Source organism: Pelodiscus sinensis, chromosome 5 (genome assembly GCF_052426305.1).
Source record: "Pelodiscus sinensis isolate ZL-2025 chromosome 5, ASM5242630v1, whole genome shotgun sequence".
In the NCBI taxonomy this organism is placed as follows: domain Eukaryota; kingdom Metazoa; phylum Chordata; order Testudines; family Trionychidae; genus Pelodiscus; species Pelodiscus sinensis.
In genome coordinates, this window is record NC_143056.1 from 66,741,131 (window position 1) to 66,761,794 (window position 20,664).

General features: G+C 43.9%; 2 protein-coding genes across 2 annotated transcripts; one reads left to right on the plus strand and one right to left on the minus strand.

The window, feature by feature from the left end:
• Positions 1-1,553: 1,553 nt before the first annotated feature.
• LOC102447939 (acyl-coenzyme A thioesterase 5) lies at positions 1,554-12,146 on the minus strand. The gene is made up of 3 exons (XM_075927261.2): positions 11,428-12,146; positions 6,186-6,388; positions 1,554-5,580 (listed from the first exon to the last, which is right to left on the minus strand). Exons 1-3 carry the CDS (start codon positions 11,981-11,983, stop codon positions 5,005-5,007), a joined length of 1,335 nt encoding a protein of 444 aa, XP_075783376.2. The 5' UTR covers positions 11,984-12,146; the 3' UTR covers positions 1,554-5,004.
• A 125-nt stretch (positions 12,147-12,271) lies between these two features.
• Positions 12,272-20,664, plus strand: LOC102447684 (acyl-coenzyme A thioesterase 1). Its single transcript, XM_006128603.5, has 3 exons — positions 12,272-13,053; positions 18,831-19,033; positions 19,529-20,664. Exons 1-3 carry the CDS (start codon positions 12,459-12,461, stop codon positions 20,129-20,131), a joined length of 1,401 nt encoding a protein of 466 aa, XP_006128665.3. The 5' UTR covers positions 12,272-12,458; the 3' UTR covers positions 20,132-20,664.

A 20,664-nucleotide genomic window follows, 5' to 3' on the forward strand; every position in this document is an offset into this window, starting at 1 on the left:
GGTCCCCATCACTTTCCACCCAGTTAAGCTGACATCACTACTGTATCATGGCTCAGTGTGTGGTGTGAGGGGTTACAATGCCTCATGCTGAGAGTGCTGGTGGAGGAGTCCTGTTGGCCTGGGCAAGGTCTCTGGCAGCCACAGTGGTATGCTGGCAGGTACAGCATTTGGTTTGGCAGCAGTTTCAGGTAATGTCTTACAGCAGGTGGAAAGGAGAGCTGGGCTGCCTGTCTGGTAATATACAAGGTGCTGCCTGTGATAGGGACAGACTTATTCAGACATATAGCACACTATAGCCCTGTGCACTTGCTCTATACAAATGGTACCCACACGATCCTTTTCAACACTATTACATCAGAAAGTGACTTTTAGTTTCTGTAGGGAGGAGACATGCAAGCGTTCTATTTCAGCTCTTGCTGTAGCAGAATTTGATGGTTTTGTGACTTTCTCTCACTTCAAATGTATATAGGGTAGAGGTCCACTTTTGCCCATATTGCCATACATGTTAGGCTTCTCTGTAGTGCTATAAGCATTACCATATTAACCAGATTTCATGTTCAAAGCACTTTAGACATCCTCTAACAGGAAAGGGATATTTTAAATTGGTAAGTGTAAAGTTCCTTTCAAATTAGCCATTGTAACAGATGTAGAAGTATAGAAACCTTTGCTTGGATCCCACAGAATCTTCTGAGGCAGAAAGCACAATGGATTTGTGTAAGATTGGAAGAAGTTAGGAGGAAAATCTATGCAAAAGGGAACATAGACAGTGTTACCGAGCTATGGAGATAGATAAGAGAGATGCAGAAGGTGCAAGAAGTATGAACTGCCTCATTCATCTCTGAAGCCCCTTGGGGAAAAAGTAAAGTAAACATTTAACTATTTCATTCCTGACCATTTTAGCAGAAACCTATGGGGTACAGGTTCATGTGTAGAATGCCTTCACTTCCTCCTCCCCATAAATCTTTGTCTTAAAGAAACGCACTTTAGCAACACATTTTAGAAATTTATTGTAAGCTCTTCTTGAAAACAGACAAAAATAAAATAGTGCAAATAATAAGCCAGTTCATACAAACTAGCTCTTTATCATCCCACTTGCAATCATACATATGGTTATTGAACAAACCCTCCTTATTTGGATCAAAGTGGTTAGACAGCATAACCATCAGCTGGGCTGATATGACATCTTGGGATTGATCCTGCTCTCTTAAAATCAATAGGAATTTGGCCACTAACTTCAGCAGAACTGAAGCAGGATACTTATGGCATTATCAGCCCATGCAAGGATTGAACCCACAGCTACTCTTGCATAGAATGAAATTCTGAAACAATTCTGCAACCCCAATATTAATTTTACCTTGATCTAGGGATCCTAAAACCCTGATCATGCATTCCTTACACCAACACTATGTCTACTGAAATTATTTGGGTGTTTTTCCTAAATAAAGAATGTAGAATCAGGGCCTAAAAATTAGGCATTAAATATGGCCACAATCAGGCCCTCTGCATTAAGGCATACTGCACATTTTTAGTGGTATTTACATTGCAGATAGAATAAGTTTTTGTAAATTAATAACACGTAATTGTATAAGCAGTTTGCTTCAGATCATTGTATATGTTCTTTGGTCATTAGTATTGTCTGAGTGCAAGATGCAGGGGCAGATGACGGTTTTGCGGGGCCCCGGGCAGCATACTTCCGCGGGGCCCCCCCCTTTGCCACGGCGCATGTGCAGTGACCGCATGCGCAGTGGTGCCACAGCGCATGCGCGGGGCTTTCTGAAGCGCGGGGCCCAGGGCGGCTGCTCCGTTCGCCCTGCTGTATATCCTCCCCTGGCAAGATGTATTTACACTAACAAATTGCAGTATTAAGTGCTTTCAGGTTTTTTCCCTTCTCCCCTTTTGAAAAATCAGAATTTAAAAAACCAAAGCTGCTGCCAAATTTCTACACATAATTAAGTGTGTTAATGCTAAATGGGTGGGGAAACTGTTTATTTATAAACAAATTAATTTAAAATGACATTTTAAAGTGAGAGAATTTAAAACCACCTTTTTATATATGTGTTGACATTACTTTTTGATAATTAATGAAAAATGTGATATTAATTTAAAATCAGAGAAATCTAACAATGCCTACATTCAGAATCTATACCTGAACCCAGCAATTTGATTGGACTCGTACCTCTAGCTAGCCTAGTTTGACTGGGATTACCGTGGATTTTATAAACTTGTCCCAGGAACTTGCAGTCCTGGGCAGCAGTGGATCTGCAGAGGTAAGAAGATACAATGGAGATTTAGTGGGCAGCAAAACAGGCTGCCTAGGACCACTGCCCAATCTAAGGGAAGCAGGCAAGTTGGTGGCAGTTCAGGTGAGAAGGGAAACAAAAGGACAACTTCTCTGGTCACCAGTGCTCCCTGTAAGGCAAGCGGCAGCACAGCTTCACAGGTGATTGATCAGCCCTGCCCAGTCAGAGGCTCAGGGCTCCATGTATGGAGCTGACTGACTCTGCCCTGCTGATCAATCACCTGTGAAGCTGTGCTGCCATGCAGCTTAGAAGGAGCACTGCTGGTCACAGCAGGGAGTAGTTTTGGGGAAGTAACTCCTCATCAAAACTGGTTGCAGGCCTGTTGTAGTGTTGCTATCTATCTTCAGGAAAGGTTCAGGCACCAAAGCCCCCTGCAAAACCCATTTAACCATGCCAGTTGTGTTGGTGGTGTGGGGAGAGGGAGTAGGCACACATGAAGTGAAGTCTGTTGTGGTGTGGCTGGGAAATGTCTGTGGACTGAGCATCAACGAGATGAACACTCAAGATGATGTGCATAGTGCACATGTGACTTAGATGACATGAAGTCAATAAGCATAAAACACCAGCATAGTGACAGCTAAAAGTAAAAGCTCCTAGGCAGCAATTTTAAGCAGCTCTGACAACAGGGACCATGGAAAGGGAATTGTGCTGGAAGTGGAGCTTGGGAACCAAGCTTCCAGCACTACCACTATTTCAGAGAACTAACTGAGGTAAAAAATATTAAGTAAAGAAGAAATTGTGATTCCCTTCTATCAAGATGATGGAGGTGGGGCTCCTAACCTGACAAGAGGGGAGGCACTAGTCTAAAATTAATTAGATTGGAAACATAATCCCCTGGCAGCCCTGTGTACAATAGCTCCCTCTTTTCCAGGCAGCTAGGAGAGAATTTCTCAGGATTTTTTCATTTTTGATTGATTCTTAAGCTGGTCACTGTTTGACAGCCAATATAACTCTATTGCCTCCTGTTGGCCAGGCTCCCTGCATTCTTTCAATTCACCAATCAACTCTTCTGCTCCTTCTCAATAGTGGCTGTCACTATCAGCTAGTTAGTATCCAATGACAGCTGACTGCCACTATCCAATACAAGGTAATTCCAAAATAACTGGATTCCTCGTATCCCTCATTTAACTACAGTCATTACTACTATAAAAACATGCAATTAGAAGACTAAACTTCAAGAAGGAAGAAGGAAACAGAAATATCAAAGCATATAACAAATCTGCATTTAACCAAGCTACCCAGTGGAACAGTAATATCCACTAACCAAGTATTACCTGCCAGCCAAGAGATTATGATACAATAGAGGTAAGTCCCTCATGAAAACCTCACTAATAAATCACTACTGGCGCTATCCCACTCATTAGCGTGCATTGAAAACGCTTCATCTTTCGTCTCTGCAACCAATTGGTGTGTAAGGAGCCATTGGCTGTGCTCAGTGATAATGAACAACGATAACATCAATATGTCCAACAACTATCCATGTATGCATCCCAGATAAAGTTCTAATAGAAAAGGTTTCCAAACGAGGCAGAGCAAACAGTCACAGCTTTAGAACAGAGTGCTCCCTGGGGGGACACACTACTGGAAAACATCTGAGCTGAACTAGTTGGATTCAAATCCCAAACAGTGAGGCAAACGTTGCCAGTTTACAGGGCATTGCTGATTCCAAATCTTACCATCTAGGACTGCCATCATTCCACTAGATGCAGGCCAGTCTTCTTGACTGCTGTTTTCTGCAGGCCTGGACTAGACATGTTAAGGACTAATCGACTATCTAATAAGCAAATGCTTATTGGATAGTCAGTTGACTAGTCGATTCCCCCCCTTGCTGTCTCTATCAGAGAGAGGCAGCAAAGGGGGGGTGTCATGGCTAATGGAAGAGGGGGTACTTCAAAGCAGCAGCGCCGCACAGCTGAGCTGGGGATGAACTGTGTGGCACTGCCCCTTTGAAATTCCACCTCGGTGTTTCAAAGGGGCAGCCACACAGCTGATCCCCAGCTCAGCAGTGCGACGCTGTCCCTTTCAAACGAGCCAGGGATCAGCTTTCCGGCGCTGTTGCGCGTGGAGCCTGGCATCAGCTAGAGAGTCTCCAGCTGACCCCACTAGGGACTCTTGTACATTTCAAAGCTGACCCGAGTGCAGCCCGAAGTCAGCGGGACTTCCCGCTGGCCCTGGGCTGCACATGGAATTCTGCATTCCTCCTTTGAAATGTACAAGAGCCCCACCAGGGACTCTTGTACATTTCAAAGGAGGAATGTGGAAGTGCCTATCGACTAGTCAAGCAGTCGATGGAAATTCCATCGACTACTGAACTAGTCAGTTAACCACTAGTTAACATTCTTAGCTTGGACAGGGTGCTGGGTTCCTTTACATGCCACAAGTGAGGGGACTTCTGTCACCTTCCTCAGGTGATTATTTCCCAGTCTAAAGTGATCTTGGCATTAGGAAAACTTTTACTAACATGAACATTGAAGTTTTCCATTATTACATTTCTCCCCAACACTAGTTACAGCATTTTCAACAACCTTAAACAAATCCTCACCCTCCTCGGTGTTTACATTTGCCACTGAGTTGTCATTTGACCAACAAATACGTATCGAGTTTTTCTGTCTTTCTGAGTCAGACTCTCTAGTCTTGTAGTCCATTGGGTGTCTCATTTCTCAGCCCCCTGTGATTAAGTGGCAGCTTTCAGGTAGTGAGGCGTTCATCCCAAATGTAAGTGCAGAAACTCCCGAATCTTCTTCCAGGAGTGTTCCTGTGCATGTGCATGTGCTTTTCTCTCCCCACCACCTAGAATAGGCAACCCTAGGACACGGTCCAGGGCTACTGAGCAAAGTGGCAAAAAGGGTGGATCGATCCGATGGCCTGCTCCTGGATAACTCAAAAGTTTAAAGTTGTCTTTTCCATGTTGGCGCAGGCGTCCAATTGCCATCTCTGCAAAGAAAGAGCTCTTCCAATTGCGATCATCTTCTCCAACCACCAAGAGAAAATGACCTTCTGCTTCTTCTATGGGGATTAGGCAGTGGGAATTAGCTGGATCCATTGGGTCATCCAGAGCTTCAAAAATATCAAACACACCAGCCTCAGAAATGCTGATCTTGCTCATGTCAAAGCGCAGCCCAGGCAGAGTCAGCTCACCATAGTGAAGAGCAGTGATGGTATTGGAGCTACAGCCAGATATACAGACAGCTGCCACCACCTGTGGCAGGAAAGTAATCATGGAGAATGCCAGTTCTGCCCCTTTCCCTGTCCCAATCACTCCAATCCCTGGCCCTTTCACCTTCAGATAAACAAAAAGAGGGAAAAAGGGAGTGGAGAGAAAGAGAAACATATGCATTAATGACAGTGTGACATCAAACATGTTCAGAGGGGCTTTTTCAAGAGCCTTGTACAAAATTAAGTTCCTGTTAGAAAATTACAAATGGAACTTATAATGCAGACCAGGGGCACAATCCTGTTTCTTGTTTGTGTCCAATGTTTCAGAGAACACAAAAGGTGCTAACTCATAAAATATTGTGGGCTCTTGGACTCTAGGATACACCCATTCAGATCTAACCAGCTGAAATTGCCATTTCCTGGAGTACTAATCTCGGTGTTCCCTTTAAGCTGCGTGGCAGTACAGCTTCACAGGTGATTAATCAGCTCTGCCCAGTCAGGGCTCTGTGCACTGACCTGATTGACTGGGCAGGGCTGATTAATTAAGGAAATTAATGTGCTGTTCTTCCCCTACACATACTGCCATCAATGCAGCACTGTTGATAAGTCTTCTCTCCCATGCCCACATCTAGAGGAATATGTCTACAAGGGTATGTCTACACTACCACCCTAGTTCAAACTAGGGTGGTAGTGTAGTCATACCCCAAGAGTTTCTCTAATTACACTGACCTTTGGGTGACGCTGTAAAAATTTAGCTGCCTCCTCAAAGTATTCCAGATGCAAATCCTTCATGATCTTAGGCAAATCCTCAAAGTCAAAATAAGGCAGGGAAAGAGCAGCAAAGCCATGGGTGGCTAGCAGACTGGACCGGAACTCTATCAATCCACCGTCATCACCAAACATATCAATCACCCCTGGAAAAGGGCCATCCCCTACAAAAATTAGAAAAAAACCCCAATATTATCAGGCAAAGACATTAGAGGGTATAGAGTGAAGAACAAACTGCAAATGCAAAATATAATAGGTGCAGTTAATAATTATCTAGTATTACTTTTTCACAAGCAAAATATCAGTACTAATGATATTTCCCATTACTATTATATGGAACACCTGCTCAAACACATGAGAATACTTTTTAATGTCACCCCAGTGTATTTTCCAAAGACTTGGCCTTCTCATGCTGAAGAAGCAGATCATATGCTAGATGAAAGCTACTCAACTTTGGAAGCCCCAGGAGTCACAGTGATACAGCACATGCCAAAGGCAGCAACTTAAGTGTGGTTGCATATACATGCAAATATATATGCAAATAGCTTCTTTCACACTGATGGGCATGAATACAAAGATTAAGGCAAGACTACACAATACACAGGCCCCATTTAAGTCAGTTTTGCTGATATTAATAAAATGCAATATTTACCCAATTTCTACCCATATTCCAACACTTTTAATGAGCAATGACAATCCAGGAATTTAACTACTAAAACACTCATCAACAGAAAACCTTTATATTGACTCACCATTGTGGAGCATATTCCCAGTGAAGGCCATGTTCAAAGAATCCCACCCCGAGTTGCATGTTGAGCCCCGGGTAAACCCAAACCCCACTGCACACAGCCCATGAGCCATTAGTTGAGTAGTCCCATGCTAAAACAACCTATTATTGCAGCTAGTCTCATTGACCCAGATTTTCAAAAGTATTTAGGCAATCAATGGAAATTAGCAACCTGAATACCTTTGTAAATCTGGGTTAAAATGACTGCACAGTCACATGTATTTATTTTCTAGTAATCTTTCTAGCATAGACAGTGGATACCTGATGAGTTCAGAATTTGACCTAGAGAATATGAGATACTGTCTTCTGGGTCTGTGAGAAGTATAAGCAGTCTTAGTATTTTTCTGATTGGTCATCAGATAGCATGATTGATCCATTCAAATCCAAATTGCCACTGGGAGAGGGAAATGGGTCTATTCTCACATAATTGCAGCTTAACATTGAGAGTTACATAAAACACATGAATGGAAGAACAGACCTCTTGGCTCTTAAGGGATTTTGGAAACACTGAGCGTGACTCCCTAGACTGAAACAGTGAAGTTCCATTGCTTGGAACATTTAAAATTAAACAATGCATTGGAAATATATTGTAAGGAAAAAATCTAGTGGTGCAAAGGATGGTCTAGATGAGCTAATTCTCTTTTTGATTTCCAACTTCGGTGATTCTAACAATTCTCATTTTTCCTTAACAATAAAGTCATTAATAAAAGCAGCATATTGAAAGGGAAATCTCTGTGCATTTACACTGTTTCTATCATCCCTTTGAGTAGCTGTGAAACATACAAGTATTGTCAGTTTCATTCTGGCATTATTTGAGGAAATCCTATACAACCAAGGCACTACAGATGTTTCCCCCGAACCTCAGGTTTTATTGTAGCCTCTTGCTAGTATATATAACTCTTTAACAGAAGTCTAATTCATGTTTAAGATATTATGTCCAACTGCTCTGGGATCCTAAAAGTGCAAGCCAGGGGTAATCACAAAAGTCTATTAAGAGAAACCAAAAAAACAGACAGGCTGCAGGTGGCTTGTGTCTGTCTAATCAAAAGGAACATTTTTTTAGGCTGCATGAAAAGAATGAAACAGGATACAGCAAATTTACATAGTATCTGGTCCAAAATCATAGACCAAGATTTTAATAAATGGGTATCAAAACTGAGACCCCTGAGGCCTATATAAATTGCTGAGCACAACACAATTCTCTGAACTATCAATTTTATTTTGACTTTAATGGGATCTTGTTTTGAAAGTCAAGCCACTTAGGGGTTTTGTACACAGGGAAATTGACCAGAATAGCTATTCCAACATAGCTCCCTATGTGGGCAATCTATTCCTAAATAAAAGTGTTTTGATTCAAAAATTATTATTCAGGAATAAAGTGATTATTATTCCATAAATGTGTCTACACAGGGAGCTATGTTAATCAACTTCCTTCCAAGCCCTTAAGTATGGAATAAGGAGCCTAAATTCAGGCACCCATTTATTAAAGATATCCATGGCCAAGATTTTAAAGAAAATATAAGTTGAGGATGGAATCTGGTTTGGCTTTAATATGTGTCATTAAACTGGGTTGTATTCCAAAATGAATAGGACACAACTAAAACCAAAACATATTTTCTCCAAATGTATTGATAGCAGCAAATAATCATATAAGGCTTTTTAGTTAAAGAATCACCAATTTACTACATACAGACTGCAGCAAATACAGGAAAATGAAGAATCTTAGTTCTCTATTTTGATCACATTGAATTCAATGGGCAAAATTGGAGCTTTAAGGACTTACAGCTTACCACTGACAAAAAAAGTCAGCAAATAGGCCTGCAGCGCCTTACAGACTAATAAAAAAAATGAGCTTCCCTACTACTAACTACAGCAGAACAAATTTAAAGCAAGGTAGACTTTTTTATAAAATGTATGTCTGACTTCCTTGCTCCTTCTGGGTGCAAAAAAATGAGTAATCAAAATAGAATAGTTAACCTGTATAATTTGATAGTTGTCCAGGAGGGCTGGCAAACATTTTGCTTCTGTGAACAAGGTATCTAAAAGGGTGTTACAAGGAGGAGGGAGAAAAATTGTTTTCCTTGGCCTCTGAGGATAGAACAGGAAGCAGTGGGCTTAAAGTGCAGCAAGGGAGATTTAGGCTGGATATTAGGAAAAACTTCCTAACTATTAGGGTGGTTAAACACTGGAATAAATTGCCTAGGGAGGTTCTGGAATCTCAATCTCTGGAGATATTTAAGAGCAGGTTAGATAGACATCTATCAGGGATGATCTAGATTGATGTTCATTCTGCCATGCGGGCAGCGAACTGGACTCAATGATATCTCAAGGGCCCTTCCAGTTCTAGTGTTCTATGAAGAGTTAAATACAAGATTGTTTCCTATACCACAATGGTACTAATGACAAATTTAATAAAAACAGAAGTTAAAGATGAAGTGTATCATGTACAACACAACAGAATATTCCCATTGTAAGTGGGAGGGAAGATGGAAGAGGATTTAGTAAAACAAACATTTTAGATGCATTACAAATTTAAAGTTCTTTATTATAATTTTTGGAAATTCTTGAAGGTCCCAGTACAGGAATCACAGGTTTGAATAATATACACAATATCCACTGAGTAAAAGCACTATATAATTAAAATAAATATATTATCTGGGCAACATATGAAATTATAGAAGTTTGAATTAAAGCTCAATTGCGAAAATATCAAGAGACAATATAGCACTTTTATTTTTTAAAAGACTAAACATGCACTGTTGGGTTATAATTTATGATGTTATGTTGTCATCTCATAAGTGGTATAGGTAACAGAACTCCAGAAATCCAATGGGCTCTAGTTCCTATCAGGAAATGAGGCACCCCTATTATGTTATAGGATGTAATTTAACTCACATGTCTTTCTATTTTAATTTTGAACAGTTAGGATTTTGTATTCTTATTTTAACAATACAGGTGTTTCGTTTTTTCCACTAAAGCACATACATTCATGGTGGAAATCTAAAAACAGAACTTTCCACTGAGAAGAAAATTACCTTAACATAAGCAGCCAGTCTGGATTTTCCAGTATTGTGGTAACATCACAAAACCAGGAATGTTTAAATAAATAAAGTTAGTTCTAGGCTGCAGTCTTGTGGATCCCACTAAAGTTTGGTGGAAACCCTGTACATACCTGCAAAGTGCTCTGAACAAAATACCCAGGCTTCAATGCTGTTGAACTGAAAGTGCTAAGGGCCTCCAAAGTCCATTAAAATCAATCCGAGTCTTTCCTTTGACTTCAGTGGACCTTGGATCAGCCTCTAAAAATAACTAGAGTAGAGATAATGATTTAGGCCTCAATCCAGCAAAATTCTTCCTTTATAGTATAAAACTAATGAGTAGTTTGGTTCTGAGGTAAGAAGAGAGATCATTAGTATGCATGTATTCTCTATAATCTCTTCAGATGGCCCATACATTTAACAAAGAGAAAGTGTCCCATATGGCACAATCCTACTCCTACATGGGAGATTTGCCACTGATTAGCATGGTAAAAGAACTGGGCTCAGAACCATCTCCTGGTAAAAAGAAAACATGACTTCTCACTAATTCAATCACTCTTCTATAAATTTTGGGAATTCCACCACACTTTACTTTACTTCAGCGTTATGGGGAATCTAAATATACCATAGGGGAGCTAGTCTACAAAAACAGCTCAGTGGTTTGAGCATTGGCCTGCTAAACCCAGGGTTGTGCACTCAATACTTGAGGAGGCCATTGAAGGATCTAGAGCAAAATCTGTCAAGGATGGTACTTGGTCCTGCTATGAAGCCAGGGGACTGGACTCATGACCTTTCAAGGTCTCTTCCAGTTCTAGGAGATAGGCATCTCCATTCATTTTAATAAATTGCCATTTTGCTTTACCTGTGTTATAATAAACATCTAACATACACGGGATTATTTATAGTAGTATATACAGATGGTTAGTCCTTTTCATTTTCAGTATTCATCTTATTCCTGTGAATTTAAAAAAGTAAACTGCTGCTGCAATATACTGATGAGGACATGGTCAGTCTTGTTTTGTGCAAGCAGAAATCCTCTGTGATGGTGTTCAGATAATACATTATATTTTGCATTTATATGGTGTTTTCCAATAATTTATATCAACTTTTTGTAATAACCATAAAGGCCTCAGAGCAATTTCTACATTTTTAATACAAAGAAATGGCACAATCTGATCAACCTCAATTGAGCCAGGAGAAATGTTTTCACGCTCCCATATATACACTAATCACATGCACTTATAAGCACTGTCGGTGGACGTCAAAGCCTGTTACAGAGGCGAGTGATTACCATCACACTTTACATGTAGGAAAAGGGAAGCAGCTTCAATGCCTCAATCCACTCACTGCAAGGCAGAGCTTCCCTCACACTTCTCACCTGAGGGTAGGAACAGGCTGCCTCTCACGCTGCCCTCTTTCAGCCTAATTCTCCGCACCCCGGGGGCAGTGAACCATCTCTCCACATGGGCCTTGGCTAGTACCTGCCCCGGGATGGCGCCAGGCTGACTGTGCCCTTGGTGGACTGACACCGCCACCTTCATGGGTGTCTTCACCTGCTTCGGCACGAGCCTCTGGTAGGGTCTCTCCATGCCCGCAGGGGAGAGGCTCCAGAACAGCCCCATGGGCTCCACCCCAGTGTAGTCCCCTCCCTGGGAAGTGTCCCTGCAGAGGTCCACCTCCCCGCGGCTGTCCGCCTGGTAGTGGGCGCAGGAGTCGAAGAGGCAGCCTTGCTCGTTCACCACCAGCCCCCTCAGTGTCACCCGCTGCCCCGGGGCGAGCCCCAGCACCTTGGTCGCCACCGGCTCGTCCGCCAGTCCCGCCGCGGGCTCTACCGCAACGGTGGCTGCCCCCCTGCCGCCCGAGCGCGGCCCCGGGGGGCGGTGGCGCCTGAAAGGCCGCAAGCAGGCGGGCCAGGCCCTGGCTACTCGCCACATGGCGGCGTTAAAGGCGGCCCCGAGCCGGGTACCACACGCAGGCCGCCTCTGCCGGGCCGTCGGGCGACCTCCAAGGCAGCCTCAATCGCTCGCAGAGACACAGCGCCGCCTCCGTCCCGCCAAGGGCGCTCTCCCCGGGAGGCTGTCCCCTTCCGCAAGCCGCGCAAGCCCTGGCCAGGGGCGGGGGCAGACCCAGCTCGCCGCTATGCGTCACGTGGGCCTGTGCGCTGCGGTCCCACCCCACCCCGGCGCCCCCCTAGCGTGCGCCCGTGGGCAACTGCCCCCCCCCACCCCCGCTACGCCTCTGCAGTAAGTGCTTGGGTAGAAAGGCTGTTTTGGGTAAAAGAAAGACCCTGCAGTGATCTACCCACTGGCTCTTTGGCCGCGGAGGGCGGGGGGAGGCTGCCGTCAGTGCCACAGGGCAAGCCCCCGCGGAATGGGGGCGGTGCGCAGACAAGCGGCCTGAGCCCGCACCATGGCTGTGGCCGCCTGCTGCACACTCCGCGGCGCTGGCAGGTTCCGCGCGCAGAGGCTGCTGCTCCGATCCTGCCCCCCCGTGCTCAGTCCAGCTCGAGCCCTGGGAAGAGCCGCCGCTGCCGCCACCTCCTCCATGGCGCCCAGTGTTCAGTTCTCGCCCGCCCAGCGCAGCTTGTTCGACGAGCCGCTGGCTGTCACGGTGCAGGGGCTGTGCCCGCAGCAGGAGGTCACGCTCCGGCTGTCTCTGAAGGACGAGGGGGGCGAGCTTTTCCAGTCTTCTGCCCGCTATAAGGCAGAGAGCAGTGGGCTGCTGGACCTCACCCGCTCCCCAGCGCTGCCGGGAGGCAGCTTCTCCGGCCTGGAGCCCATGGGGCTGCTCTGGTCCCTGCAGCCCCAGAAACCCTTCCGGCGGCTGGTGAAGCGGGATGTGCAGAGCCCCTTCTGCCTGGAGCTGGAGGTGTTCGAGGGCCACGGGCCTCTCCCCAGCCGGCTGCTGGCCAGGGGTGCCCACGAGCGGGGCTTCCTGCGGGACGGAGTGAGGAGGATCCCGGTGCGCGAGGGGAGGATCCGGGCCACACTCTTCCTGCCTCCTGGTGAGTGACCGGCTACTGCTCCCTCCTCAGGTGGGAGTGGGGGGCGGCCACGTGCTGCCAGCCGGACGGAGCGCGGCTCCTCTGCCTGCGGAGACACGCGTTGCTGGGAGCGTGGGGATTTCCCCCTGACTTCCAGACAGTCGAGGAGATTTACAAACAACCCTGCCCCGCGCTAAAAGCGAGTAGCCCGTAGCCAAGCAAACCAGACTTCGCTTTGACATGGACCCCGAGCAGCCCCCTTTCCTTTCCAGGGGCGCCATTTCAGATTTGGGGGGGCACCTACATGCTGTGATGGCACTATGGGAGGGTGGGGTAGGACAGAAGAGAGTGAGGGGGGTGGACTGAGAACACAGGCTTCAGCAGTGTTATTGATTGTGCTCAGTACAAGCCAAGCACCAAATGGGAAGGGGGAACACCAACTCTATCTGCCCTCCCCCCACTCATAATCTCTATCCAGGGGCTACTTAAGACACTGGAAAACTAATATTTTGGCAGACAACAGTGAGCTGACAGGAGCACAATTTCTAATTCCTATATAAAAGAAAGAAAAATAAATATTAGACCCACTCAGCTCTAACAATAACATATTTTGATATCTTGTGACAAGTCACTTAAGGGGCACAGGTTAGCCTTAACATTTTAATGTATATTCTTACTTTATTATGACTCCTGGGCTCTATCTCAGTTCTGGACGGGAGTGGAGCCTAGTGCGTTACAGCAAGGGGGTCAGATACATTTCATCTCTATATAAGAACATAAGAACGGCCATACTGGGTCAGACCAGTGGTACATCTAGTTCAGAATCCTGTCTTCCAACAGTGGCCAATGCCTTGTGCTTCAGAAAGAATGAACAGAAGAGGCAATCATCATGATCCATCTCCCGGTCGCCCGTTTCCAGCTTCTTTCAAACAGAAGCTAGGGACACCGTCCCTGCTCATTCTAGTTACCCTCCTTGAACATATTTTGTTCTTATTGGAACCCTGTCATAGTTTGGGTTTTTCCACCATCTCCCAAGTTGATTGTGAAAAAATAATTTATTTTGTTTGTTTTAAATCTGCTGCCTATACATTTAATTGGGTCAGTTTCTTGTGTTATGTTAGTGAAGGAATAAATGACATTTCCTTATTCTATTTTTCCACACAATTAATGATTTTCTAGACATTTAACATATCCTCCCCACCCTTTAATAATTTCTTTTCCAAGTTGAAAAATGCCAGTCATGTTACTCTCTCCTCATATGGAAGCTGTTCCTTACACCTAATCATTTATGTTGCCCTTTCAGTACCTATTCCCAAATCCAATCTTTTTTTTAAGATGAGGTAACCAAATCTGCATATAGTATTCAAGATGTGGGCATACAATTACTTTATATAGAGGCAATATGGTATTTTGTCTTATTCTGTTAGCTTTTTAGTTTTTAGACTTCCACTGCACACTGAACAGATGTTTTCAGGGAACTATCCACAATAATTCCAAGATCTCTTTCTTAAGTGGTAACAGCTATTTTAGACCCCATCGTTTTTGTATCTATAGGTAGGATTATATTTTTCTTGTGCCTTACTTTGCACTTATCAATACTGAATTCCATCTGCCCTTGAGTTGCCCAGTCATCCAGTTTTGTAAAATCCCTTTGTAACTCTTTGCAATCAGCTTTGGATTAGTCACTGTTTATCCATTTTTCAAGAACATTTATATGTTTAACACAGTAATCCAAATGCAAATCCCAGCAGCACAATACTCATTCTAACCCTTTCTCCTCCCTATCTTTTAAGTGGAGTACCTAGCAATGTTTTTATGATGCTCAAATGATCCTTCAATTACTTGAATGCCCAAGCTTTTGTTATTCTTAATCTCCCTCTTTTTATAACAAACTCCCTGCCCCAAAGGCAAGACTGCAAGCAGCTGAAATTCTGTTGCATTTAAGAACTGCCTTTGGAATCAGGACATGGGCTTTAGGCAGCCCTCAAGTATGAAATCCAGGGGTTCAACTCGGCCCCCCTTAACCCTTCATAAATGGTGCCCTCGTCCCTTACAGAAGTCGAATTGCCTCTTTCCACCTGCAAAGCCTGTACACACTGTCACTCCGTGAGACCTCTCTCTTCCATCTGAAATCCATATTAATACTTCACCACACCCACAGGAGTTTGAACAGCCAGCTCAAAATAACCTTCATACACCAGTGGGCTCTCAGAAGAGTAGCATGGTGACTGTCCTATGGCTCACAGAGCCACTAATTGTAGGCACCTGCCTGGGACACCCATCGCTATGGTATCTAAGCATAGTGAAGCTGAGCCCTGAGGATGCCATCCTACCAACACCTTAATAACTTCACTCATTCCATCCTGAGAACACGTCTAAGTTTGTACAAAAGAACACAGAAAGGGAGGTGGCTGTGGTCTCCTTCCTAAACCTTTGTCCTGTGGGTACTCACTTAAGATATGGGAGAGCCTGGTTCAATTCACCTTTCTGCCTGATATGGGATTTGAACAGGGATATGTCATCTGTCTGGTGAGCATCCTACCGTTGACTGGCAGAGGTCTTCAAAGTGTGTGGCATGTCCCCAAAAGAGGGGCATACAGGACAGATGGGGAGCACAGCAGGTCCTGGACTGACCCCCAAAGGAGAGTAAGCACCACCCAGCTTCTCCTTACCCTTAGCTCTGCTCTGATCTGCCCCCAGCCATGTCTCTGTCTCCCAGTCCTCAGCCTGGCCCCATCCTCAATGCAGCTGTGCCCATGGCCCCACCTCCTTGCAACAGCTTCCAGCCTTGGCCACTGGCCATGGTTCTGTTTCTGGCCTGGGGCCAAGGCTGAGGGAAGACTGGGAGTGGACCTGCACCTGATATCCGGAAATTTATCTAACATCAAAATTATAGGAATACAAGTCTTTCTGTACAGAGCTGTACTTAATGGTTTCGATACAGAGCATATAAGACACCAGCTCTTCCTAAGTTATATCATGGCCACTGCAGAAATGTGTTGTGTGTTTTGAATGTAACAAATAACAGCCTTAAATGGAATTATTTAAAGATTAACAATCAGAGATTAGTACATTAGCTTTATCTATTTTAGAGAGTTTGTGTGTCTGTCTGTGAGTCTGTTTGTTCAAAAACTATTAAGAATATAAGAACGGCCATACTGGGTCAGACCAAAAGTCTCTCTAGCCTAGTATCCTGTCTTCCAACAGTGGCGAATTCCTGGTGCCCCAGAGGGAGTGAACAGAACAGGTAACCATCAAGTGATCTCTCTGCTGCCTACCATTCCCAGCCTCTGACAAACAAAGGCTAGGGACACCATTCCTACCATCCTGGCTAATAAGCATTGATGGACTTGTCCTTCATTAATTTATCTAGTTCTTTTTTGAACCCTGTTAACATCCTGGTCTTCACAACATCAAACAGTAAGAGCTAGGAGTACCAAATTTGGTATGCAGCTTCCTCTTATCATAACTTAAAGCAAGATCAGGGTTTCGCTATGCCAGGATAATGGGATGTGCCTAGAATTCAATTATGTGTCATAAAATGGAAATGGAAAGGGAAAGGTCTGGCAGGAGGGAGTTATGCTGTAGAATGACCACACGAGGGCAGCAAGGGGCCAGAGATGGGACCAGGACTACAATTCCAATCGGGCCAGCAGGAGGATGGGAAGGAAAACGGTATAGCTATCTACTCTATATTTCAGAGAGTTTGTTTGTGTGTCTTGTCTGTGTGTTTGTCTGTCTCCCAGTTTGAGGATATGCACCCTTTCTCTAGCTGTACCTGCTGCAGTAGCCATGGACACACTTCTCACCTGGTCCCAAAATGCTGTGGTGAGAGAGGCCTGGTGTTGTCCTCTCTCCCCAGGACAGCCTGCATACTGCATTCCTCATCCCTAGCCCCACCCTAGAACAATGATTTAAATGAAGAAAAACAAAACTTATTTGAGGTAAGGACCTGAGCAATGTGAGGTAAATCTGTCTCGTAAATCTACTTTACGACCCGATAGATGGGTGACGAGACGGTACTTTGGTCTCTCCCTTCCTGTATATCCAGTGGAATCCTAGCAGTACTTGTTCTCAGTTCAAGTCCCCAAACCTCTGCCTTTTTATAGGCGTGAGACAAAGAAACTCCTTTTTGTAGGGAAAATACTTTCCCACAATTAATTATACTATGGCTGTGTCTAGATTGCACCCCTTTTCCTTAAAAGGGATGCAAATTAAACACAGCGCAATTGCAAATGAAGCGGGGAAGATTTAAATCCCCGCTTCATTTGCAATTGCACTGTGTCTAATTTGCCTCCCTTTTACGGAAAAGGGGTGCAATCTAGACACAGCCTATGTGTTTTGTTTTGACATTTTCATTGTACATAATTACTTATGGGATTTCTTTTATGGTGTCTTTATGTTACACAATTGATAAGCCAAAGCAAATTCTAATTTGGTCATTGTTACTGAGAGCTGTGACAACCAGTGGTTCTTACTAAGTTTATAAACATCTTTCAATGGATTATTATTTCATCCATTACAAAAACCATTATAAATCATCCCGTTTTGTTTATAACATACTTCCTTAGACACTTTTAGTGGTTTAAGGGCCATTTTCCTTAGACACCTGAACTATATTAGTAAAGGCAGAGTAAAAACTAGCATTAAAAATTGCACACATTCCATTATAAAGTTCACTTTCCCTTCACGCATTAGGTTGAATTGAAGAAAAATAACTTGTTAGTTTAAATATAGGGCAATACATAGATACACAATAAAATTCATATAAAAGTGTTAAACACTTTTAATTTACACAAATGATAAAAGCTAATATTTACTAATACACATGAGGTGCTCAAGCTAACACTTACCACCTGATTATAAAAGGCAGGTAGTGGCATGTACTCAGTGAAATCCAAGACTCTGAAACGTATCTTCTGCCTTGATACACTAGATCTTGGATTTCATTACTTTCAGTGCAAGAACCACCTTCCTTCTGAGCCCTTCTCTGAGGATTGGACAAGGTGGAGTCAAAGTGAGACACAGATGAAAATTCAAAAGAATTGGAGACTAGGGTGTTAATAAATGTGTAGTTGTGTAAATGTGTAACTGTTGCACATTTATATGCGGTGTGGGGGAGGCAGGAGCCAGTGTTTGCTGGGAGCCTGCTTAAGCTGGCTCTCTGCAAGCACGAGTTCCTGCTTGCCCCTCCACCCGCTGCTGCCTCTGATAGAGAGGCAGTAGCGTGGGGGGCAGGTGGCTCCATGGGAACAGGCATGGGCACCAGCTCCCGCCTCCACACCCCTTGCTGCTTCTGATACAAAGATAGCAAGGGAGAAGTGCGTGTAACCGTTAGGGTTAACTGATGAGCCCAGGCTTATCGATTAATCGTTTAACTGAGAACATATTAACATCCCTATTGGAGACTAGTGTCCGCTATGCAGCTGATTTTTTTTTTTTTTTGTAAATTTTATTGAAGAATTCAAATTTATGGGTTTTAACAATGTACAGGACCTAAATAATAAGATAGGCATTCACAATCAATAATGGATTGTATGAAATAATCCATGATGTCTTCAGTAATTGCAAGAATATATATTATTATCCATACCTGTACATAACAAAACAGGCTGTCTATGCTAATCTCTGAAGTATTTACTAGTTTATGGAGAACCTAAGGAACCTTAATCTTGTAGTTTTTCTTTTAAAGAAAAAACAAACAATTTTAGAGGAAGGTAAAGTCCAAATTGTTTGAAATTTGTAATGTGAAGGAAAAAATTTGAACTAACTACACCTCTTTATTTGGTTTCCTACAGGAGATAGCCCTTTTCCTGGAATCATTGACTTATATGGTACTGGAGGGGGGCTCCCTGAATATAGGGCAAGCCTGCTGGCTAATCATGGCTTTGCCACACTGGCTCTGGCTTACTATGGTTATGAAGATCTCCCCAGAGATATGAAGGAATTCCATTTAGAGTATTTTGAGGAAGCTGTGAACTACATGCTGCAGCACTCACAGGTCAGTTTGTTCATGGGTGTTCCTGTGATACAGGAAGTTCTCATCAGAAGGTTGTTGTAAACAGGGCTGTCCTTACAATGCTTTGTGCCCTACTCAGCCTGAGCACCTGCATCCCCACAAGGTGGGTAGACTGCTCCATGGAGTGGCTGTGCTCAGAGCTGCGGGTCACAGAGGCAGAAGCAGGGAAGAGAAGCTAGAGGGGGAGTGGGTGGGAGGCACCATGTGGGAAGCAGCATATGCTGTGGGCAGAGGGCATCCGCATAGCTAGCCAGAGGCAGGGGCAGCAGTTTCTCCTTCCAGCAGCAGGGGAATCAACTTGTGAACGGTGGCAGAGCGCAGCATTCCCTAGACTAGAGAGTGAATGGATTTCTATGAAGTTCATACAGTTATCAGAATTTGAGCCCTTATAAATCCTATGGGGAAAAAGGTCCTATAGACAAGCAAGATTATTAATTTTCATTCAGTGCTAATGATCTCTCTTTCTGTCCCACTCAGGTTAAAGGTCCTGGAATTGGGCTACTTGGAATCTCCAAAGGTGGTGACCTATGTATCTCAATGGCTTCCTTTTTAAAAGGCATTACTGCCACTGTCACCATCAATGGCTCTGTGGCCAATGTGGGTGCAGTGCTACGTTACAAAGATATCAGCATTCCACCTCTTGGCTTCGATCGGAAGCGCATCAAAATTGATAAGTCTGGGATTGCAGATATTGTGGATGTCTTAAATAACCCACTAGAGGGGGATGACCGTCAAACCTTTATCCCACTGGAAAATGCTGAGGGACACTTCCTGTTCATTGTTGGCAAGGATGATCATAACTGGAAGAGTGAATTCTTTGCCACTGAAGCCTCCCATCGTTTGCAGGCTCATGGGAAGGAAAAGCCTGAGATAATCTGTTACCCTGGAGCAGGGCATTATATTGAACCCCCTTTTTCTCCAATGTGCTCTGCCTCAATGCACCTGTTGATTGGCAGCCCTGTGATCTGGGGAGGTGAGCCCAAAGCTCATTCTGTGGCACAAGTGGATGCTTGGCAGAAAATCCAAGCCTTCTTCCACAAATACCTTAATGGTAAAGAATGTGTAGCACCCAAGCTGTGACACACCTGGCTATAAGGTGCATTTTACAGGTAAAGTTATTACTGGCTGTTAAAATTTACTTGGGTAAAAGAATCTTTCAGTGAACATGAAGGGGAATTTGAGTGAATACATCTTTAAGATGAATATGTTTTTATCCTCTCTCCCTTCCCATGTTGCTGCAGGAGAATAAGGGATCTGAGCAGGGGAGGGGGTTCTGTTTTTTTCAGCCCATGGGATGTGGTCCACTTGCAAGTCACACTCCACCAGTTGAAGATTACTGCACAGTAGTTAACTTCCAGCCTCCAGTGTGGGGATTTAGACATTTCATATGATTCTCATTTTAGTCTCATGGCTTGGATTATCAGAAACAGAATTCAAATATTGTTTTTAGTCTGTTGCTTCTGAATTACATTCTCTTAAACTGTTTATTGATTTGATAAATTTCACAATCCAGTGCCTTGCAAATCCAAGCCAAATTCTAAGACCAACTCAGTGTTTTATGGAGATTGTTTTTCCATTATCATTAAAATTAAATAAATACATGTTTGATGTTT